This window comes from Lepidothrix coronata, unplaced genomic scaffold, assembly GCF_001604755.1.
Source record: "Lepidothrix coronata isolate B3197 unplaced genomic scaffold, Lepidothrix_coronata-1.0 Scaffold196, whole genome shotgun sequence".
In the NCBI taxonomy this organism is placed as follows: Eukaryota; Metazoa; Chordata; class Aves; order Passeriformes; family Pipridae; genus Lepidothrix; species Lepidothrix coronata.
Genome location: NW_016690376.1, coordinates 1,616,054 through 1,624,059, shown reverse-complemented (window position 1 = coordinate 1,624,059; position 8,006 = coordinate 1,616,054). Strand labels below are relative to the sequence as shown.

At 50.0% G+C, this 8,006-nt stretch overlaps 1 protein-coding gene across 1 annotated transcript in view; it reads left to right on the top strand.

Moving 5' to 3' along the window:
- Positions 1 to 1,506: 1,506 nt before the first annotated feature.
- PELI2 (pellino E3 ubiquitin protein ligase family member 2) overlaps positions 1,507 to 8,006 on the top strand; it is a 66,138-nt gene continuing 59,638 nt past the window's right edge. Inside the window, exon 1 of the mRNA XM_017831774.1 lies at positions 1,507 to 1,658. Coding sequence (XP_017687263.1) covers positions 1,582 to 1,658 — 77 coding nt within the window. The 5' untranslated portion in view covers positions 1,507 to 1,581. The remainder of the gene's footprint in view (positions 1,659 to 8,006) is intronic.

Sequence of the window (8,006 nt, the reverse complement as noted above, 5' to 3'; positions counted from 1 at the left end):
GGTCTTGCTTTCAGGGGAGAAATGGAGAAGTCGAAGAGGATGCAGCCGGGAGGTTTGTTTTTCACCCTGTTTTCGGGGATGTATTTGTGTTCTCTGACAGTGACTTACAGCCCAGCTTTCTTTTCTATTTTGTTAGAGCAATAAAGAAGATAAATCTGCAATAATTCAGCTCCCTGTCTTTAATAAAATCTTGTCTTCTTCACACAGCCCCTGGGAAGATCTCCATTGTGTGGCCCTGCGAGATTGGTTGGGTTTTTCCATTTCACCTCTTCACCAAAGCGACAGAAAAATAACATTACTGGGGAAAATTAATAGCTAAATACAATTTCGGGTGGAGGGAAAGCTTTCAGCAGGAGGAATGGGACTTGATCCTGGGTCTGACTGTGCCAGCTCAGAGGATGCTCCTTGGGGAAGGCCAGGAGCAGCGTGGTGGATGCTGAGATTACTTTTGTCTTTGTTAGTGGCTTGGAGACCCCCAATACTGGCTAATGAGGATTTCTATCCTTGACTTTGATCAATGTCAAGCCAATCTTTGTTGGTTTGGGGCTTTAGTCTGGTACAGAGGACAAAGGAGGAGAGAAGGGAGTGCTGGGGGAGACACCGGGGGGGAGAAAATCCTTGGAAATCCTAGAACGGTTTGGGTTGGAAAGGACCTTCAAGACCACTGAAGAACAAAGGGGGTGGGGGCATTTCTGTACCCCCAGAAGGAGACAGTGGACAGAAGGGGTTGGAAGGTGGGCTCTGTGGGTCCTGCCACATCCAGGGATGGGAGACAGGCGAGCGGCCCTTCCCCAGCCACAAGTGCAGAAGCTGATGGTGCCCCATTGCTGGAGACCACATGGAAGGCGCAGGAGATGGGGGTGGTCCGAGCCCCCTCCCGCTGGGGCAGGAGGTGACCCAGGAGCTCCCCGGGGGAACCCGGAGCACCACAGATCTCCAAAGGCGCGGGGAGGTGATGTAGAACCCGCGGCACAGACGAGAAGAGACCCAGCCCCGCAGGTGACCTAAACCTGGGTCAGGTGGGGGGACTGGAGACACCGCTGGGATCTGGACACCCCCAGGTGATGTGGAACGTCACAGGTGATCTGGAACACATCGTGAGGTGACCTAGAACCCCCTCCATCCTCCGTCGGTGATCAGAGCCCCCGGTCCCGCCGGTCCCGCGGGTGCGCGGCCCCTTTAAGAGCGGCCGGGCCCCCTTTACTCTATGTTTACATAACACGGCCGGGCCGTACCACCGCTCGCTGTGCCGAGGGGGGGGGAGGCGCGCGGGAAGGGGGCGGTGCCCTGCGTGTTCGCTCCGCCCCCTCCACCGGCCATTAATAGGCGTGAGGGGGGGCGGGGCCACTCGCTGTGCCCCCCCCGCCTCCCCCGGCGCGGCGGGTTGGTCCGAGCCCGCGCTGGCCCCGCCCCCGTCCCCCCCGCGGTGTAGTGGCCGTTGCTGGCGGCCGCGGGCGCAGAGCGGAGCGGAGCCCGCTCGGGACGCGGCCCCGCGGCGGCGGCGGCGGCTGCCTGGACGGGACGCGACGCGACGCGCGGTGGGGGGGCGGCCGTCGGTGCGACCGCAGCGGCGGCGGCCCCATGTTTTCGCCCAGCCAGGAGGAGCTGTGCGCGCTGAACAAGGAGCCCGTCAAGTACGGGGAGCTGGTGGTGCTGGGGTGAGCGCTGGGCAGGGGAGCCGGGGTTGCGGGGGGGGGATGGAGGGGGGAGCGGCGGGGGCTTCTCCCCCTATTTTCTCTCAGTGTCTCCCCCCCGCTCTTTCCCCTCGGGTGTCTCGGCGCTGTGAGGGAGCGCTCGGAGGTGGAAGGGTGGCGGGGGGTGGGAACGAGGGGGTGATTCCCGCCTTCCCACCGCCCGAGCGCGCGGAGCCGCCGTTGGGGGGCGAGGGGGGTCCCGGTGTGTGCGGGGAGCGGTCAGAGGAGGGGGGGGGGTCCCGGTGCCTGAGGGGATCGGGGAGGGATGAAGGGGGGGGGTCCAGGCTGCTGAGGGGATCGCGGAGGGATTGAGGGGGACTCGCGGTGCCTGAGGAGAGAAGGGGGTGTCCCGGTGCCCGAGGGCAGCGCGCGGCGCGGCCGTTGCCGGTCTCGGTGCCCGAGGGCGGAACGGGCGGAGCGGGGACCGGCGGCTCCCGGGGAGGGGGGGGGAGATGTCGCGGCGGGTCTGGGGAAGAAGAAGAAGAAGAAGAAACTTGGTGCGGGGCTCCGCGTTATGACACACAGACACCCCCCCCCTTCTCCCCGTCCCTCCGGCGGCGCTGCCGCCGTGTGAGCCCGCCCGGCTCCGGGAGACGGCGTCCTCCTTGCAGATGGCAGGGGAGATGACTTTGGAACGAGGGGGAGAGGCGCGGGGTGAGGGGGGGGAGGAGGAGGAGGAGGAGAAGGAGGGTGAAGTGCTTATATTCAGATTCGTAGTGGAAATGTTTATTTTCTCGGCTTGATATGGATCTTAAAGTAATCCGCTTGGCATTACGCTGTTGCCCTGCTGTTAGAGCTCGCTGAGCGCCGCGGAAGCAGATGAGGGAGAAGCGTCTAAGCCGCGCTTGCTGAGAGCCCTTCTGAACCCTTAGAAGAGATGCTTAATTCTGATACTTTAACGCGCGGAAACGTATGGTTAATGGAATAATTTTTATACATAAACACAGCAGAGAGGTTTCGAGCCAGCCGTGGAGGCAGAACAACCTCAGCCTCCCCCCCCTCTCCCCCCCCCAGAATCTGGTACATGTTTGCTGCAAGGTCGTGGGAAACCCTGTTCTGGCTTCTTAGGGATTTTTGTTTTGTTTTGGTCGAGTCGTTTCAAAAAGAGCTGCGTTCACCTCCGCAGAACAACTGTTTGGAAAAGAGCAGCCCAGGATGGGTGCCCGTATCCAACAGTGCACCCTTTTTTTCCTTAAGGGATGCTGAATGTTTCCTGTCACGAGACTGGGTCAAGATGCAGTTACCGGGGAATAAAATACAGCTGCTCCCATGAACGTGTGGCGTAGCTGGTACTTGAAATCCTTGAATTTAAGTCACTCGATTCGTGAGAAATAACCATATCACGCTAAATTTAATAAAGAAACGTTCTTAGTGTTTCGGCTGTGGAAATGGAGGGTGAGCTCAGCTGTGCAACACTGTCTCTGACAATAAAGTCATAGTATAATGCTGAATCTTTAATTAAATTAGAGTGCATAAATTGATGTTGTGCTGCAGAGGCTCTTTGTGCACAGCTGGAAGCATTTTCCTTTCTGTTGCCCTACTATTTTTAGCAGCAGTTGAAAGTACAGAAGTATGAAATGTTTTGGCTCTGATCTTAACCTGGCAAAGTCTGGTGTGCTCTGCCTTTAATATGGGAACCCATTGATCTCTGCTTATCGGTTCTCCCGGGGTCTTGATCTTCACTGTGTGTGTTGAAACATGCCAGTGAAATTTAAATAAACTTCATATGGCTGAGTTTAGGTCGTGTTTGAGTTTCAGCTGTTCTGTGGAACTGCTGAGGTTACATCTCCTGAGGTGTAACATGTACTGGAAAAGCAAACAGACCCTCCTGTCCCTGCAGTGCAGTCGGGAACAAGAAGTCTGTGAACGGGGAGCTGAGTCGCTCTGGTCACTGCGCTGAAACAATGGGGCATTTGCTGTCACTGCTCACACAACGTGCTTGGGAGCTGGGATGTGGGAATAGGGAGACATGATGGAAGCAGTCCAGGGAATTCCGTGACTTCAGGAACTGTATTTTTTAATTTTTGAACCGAAGACTGGGGATTTAAGATCCATTTGCCACTTCAGGAGTTGATTAGTGCGTGTCCTATCGGAGATATCTTGAATGTTGTCTGTAGTGCCATAAATAATGCAAACGTATCTCTCTCTCTTTGGTGACTCAACATTTGTGACTAGGAACTCTTGGAACGGCTTAAGCATCTGCTCGGCGTGCTAAAAAAACCTCTTAATACCTGTTTTGTATTAAAATCTTGTAATCTGGAGCTTGATTTAAATAAGACAGTGTAAGTCTGCTCTCCTCCCCGTAGTGAAACCGAGACCTGGGGACTGGCAGAAGCGAAGCAGCTCCTCTTACAACTGCCTGATTAAAATTGATAGCGCAGCCTCGCAGCTAGATTTGAAAAGAGGAGGGGGGGGGAAAAAAAGCTGTTTTGAGACACTGTGTGGGTTGTTGTTTTTCTGAAAAAAGCCTTGATTGTGATGTTGATGAATAACTTGTGTCTTGAGCTGCGAGACTTTTAAATTAGGTGGTGAAAAGGGTGACGAACAAAGGAATTGGCACACCTGGCAAGCTGCTGAGAGTCCTGTTTTGAAGATGACAAAACTTTCCCTTTATCTTTTGCTCTTACTCCGTCTCAGCAGTATTAAAGCGAGGTTGTTGACCTTTAAATCAAGGGGGGAGGCGTTTTTTGGTTTTTTTTTTGGCAGTAGGTGGTTCTCCCACCAGGACGCGTTGCTGTGTTGTCTCGCAATAGTTGTGATTGCTCGTCTGCACCTTAACGTGAGCCCAAGTGAAGCCCAGGGCGTTTCACGCCGGTCCTTGCTGCAAACACATTTCCAACAACCTTCTCCCAGCAGCGCGCTGCGTGTCTGCCCTGCCAGTGATGTGGCACTGCGTGTTTGGTCAAGATTTTGCCGAGTTTTACATAATCAATGTTGTAGTGAATAGACACAGTTTATGTAAATCGAGCCAGGCAGGTCAAGATGGCTGGTAAAGAAGAGATCATCTGCTCGATTGTGAATCTGCTTGTAGTACATCTGCTCGTAGCATCATCTGCTCACAAAAGGCTCTGGATTTCTTGGTGGAGCAGAAGCATTCATATTCTAATTTTTTTTTGAGGGGGGGAAGAAAAAAAGAAAAGGCAGCTTTGTTTGAAGTCCTGTCAAAGTAAGGGCTCATTATGTATTTCTTGGAACGGCGTGGCTGGAGGGAGCTGAGGAGATGCTGAATGCGGTAACAAGTACCTGAACAGTGTCTCGGGTGTCAGTGCATTGTTTGTCAGTAGCTTTTGTTTGACTTGTCTGGTATCTTGTTGACATCTTGAGGTGTGTCCTGTCCCCTTCCTCCCGATGTCCCTTTGTCCCCAGCTCTGAACTGTGCTCTGATGACTTTATTCCAAGTGCCCTTCAGGCCTGGGTTTGTTCCTGTGTGGGAGCTGGTCCCTGGTGCAGAAGGTGCTGTCACTGAAGGCAGGTGTCAGTGGCCTGGTGCCCTTAAATCCCCCTTCCTTTGGGACTGGGTGGTGTCCGTGGGCAGCTGTGGCCTCGCAGAAAACTCACTTGATTAAAAAGATGTAAGTTGAAGGAGGAACACCAAAGACATGAGTTTGCCAGTGGCTGAGTTCTCCAGCAGTGAAAAATTTCGTACCTGACATTGGATATTTTGACTGTTGTATTGCAGCCAGTTCTGAGGGGTTTGGATGGGGTTTCTAATAGCTGTGTGCACATAAATGGAATGTTCCTTACTAATCAAAGATTTCTGTTTGCTGCTCATTAGCAAGGAGGTGCAGCCTGATGCATCCTCAGCTGAGGAGCCCTCTGTCTTACAGGCTTAATGGGTTTTGCAGTGTCTAATATAGACAAAATTCCAAGGGCTGTCCCTTAGTGTTGTTACAGTGGTCACTTTGAGATTGCTGTCAACATTTTGTATGTAAATTTTCTGTTGTCAACCATTAAAATAAATGAATTGGTAAACTGGGAGGCCTCAGGTCCAAAGGAGCTGCTGTGAATTATGTGAGTTTTGTTTAATGTGGACTGTTGAACAACCTCAAATAAACAGGCTGTAGTTCTGCTTAAATTTAACCTTTTGAGAAAAGCAGAATAAAAGGTTGGAGCTTGGAGCCATCTGGTCTAGTGGAAGATGTCCCTGCCCATGGCAGGGGAGTTGGAACTGGATGCTCTTTAAGGTCCCTTCCAACCCAACCCATTCAGGGATTCTATGAAAATTCTCACCTGTGTTTACAGTGATAAATTCTGTGGTAATTTTTGAGAAGCTGTTCTGAAGGATGGACCACTTCATACTTGAAGCAATTTTAGATTTGAAACTGTCATTCTGTGTTAACCTGAAAGGACCTGCATTACTAAACTCCTGTTTCTCATAGTGGCTTTTTCTGACTGATCGAAGTTGCTCCTTCACCGTTACCTCCCTGACAGGGTAAACAAAGTTTCTGAGAAGTTTTCTGTTCATAAGCACATTTCCATTTTTTTTAAACTTACCTGTTTGGCTTTTCAGGTAACTGTTGTTGCTCTTTTGCTGTGCAGTTCATGAGGAAGCTGATGCAGCTTTGCAGTGGTGTTGACAAATGCAGACATAACGTGGTGTCTCTGCTTGTCCTTGACAGCTCTTTGCTGCTTCTTATGAACTGAAGGCAGAGGGATCCTGGCTGTGGAATTAAATTGGGGTCCTAGTTTGCACATGGATGGATTTGTTGCCTGATAGCAAGCTGAGGCTTTGCTTAACGATTTTTAAATTTTTATGCACTTAATGGTGTAGGTATATTGGTGAAGCTGCTTGGGTGACTCAGGTTCTGCTTTTAAGCCTTATTTAAAAATGTACTTTAGTTTCATTTAAAGGAGCAGCTGTAGAGATAACGGGAGGCACCCCTTAAATACCTTCAAGGTCACGATTCTCTTGGAGAATCACTGGCTCCAGCAGTTGCTGCTGTTCTGGAGAAATGGATTTTTTTTTTTTACTATTTGATATTGGCAGTGGCTTCTTGGAGACCTTTATGCCTCGTGCTCAGTTTATGGTGGGTCTTACATGCTGCACATTGAGGCTGTGTGGTCAGGGGCAGTTCAGAACTTGCAAGTAGATTAATCAAACACCAGAAGTATTGTGTCTGAATAGAACATTAACTGCAGTGTAGAAAAACATAGCAGAAAGGATTATATTTGAGGAAAGATTTGTGGATTTTTCAGTGAAAGCTTGTGCATGGCTGAGTAGAGCAAAGGTTTTGCTTCGTTTGAGCTGAGAAAGAAAACATACTCAAGTTGGTTTTCTGCAACTCTCCTATTCCTTGGAGTACTTTTGACTTTCTCTGAGTGCAGATTTGTATCCAGCTGTAGGCTTTATTCACAGCATCTCAGTACCCATGTAAAATCAAGAGAGCAGAAACGTCAGACTCCAGAAGCTAAAATCTATATTTGTTGAAGCAAATCAGAGCATCAAACATCTGCATGTTTAATGTTTGTTCTAAAAAAGGAGACTGAGTGCCTTCTGGAAGTTAAACTAATCCCCTTGGTGTGTACAGGCAGGAGGTCACACATGTGGAAATGGAAGACTAAGGGGATTTTTTCCTTAATATATGGAAAACAGACAGTTTACTCTGAGTAAACAAGTCTGAGAAATGTAAGACTTTGTTGCCTTTGATGCAGTTGTTGTGTAGAACCAAGTAGCTGCTCCTTTCCCATCGTGGCATAATCAGGGATTCATAGTTTTCCATTTTCAGCTGAAATTTATAAGTGGGTAAATACTGTGGAAAGTCCACTTGGCTCTGCTTTAAAAATATGTGTATAAACCTAGAAATGACTTTCTAGGCTGCTGAGATTTGTTTTTTGTTGCTGAAAGCAGTATCTTCCTTAAGCTATTTCACGCTCCTTCTTAACAACAAGCTGTTTTACAACTGTGATTACAAGGTTGCTTGGGAACAGATTTTCCCTAAGAATTCAGGAACTTTTTATTATCCAGTTCAAAACCAAGTTATGGCTGGTTTATTCCCATTTATTATGGAGCTAATGCTGCTCTCTGACTTGCTCAGTGGTGATAACAGGTATCAGTGCAGTTTTGAGAAGATACAACCTTCTCCTGTACTCTCAGCTAACGGGGAGGTGTGTGAGCGTGGTACAGCTCTGAGCCTGGGTGCCTTGCTGAAGCTGTAGGGTTTGCTCAGAGGTTCAAAGTGCCAGCAGAGAAGTTTTACAGCTGTTTGCAAAATACTACAGAGGTGCCTGTAGGCACCTGCTGTTTAGGGAGGCTTGTCTTGTGTTGTATTTCCTGTTGGCGTTGTCTGCACGTGCTTTGGCTCTGAGTTTGTC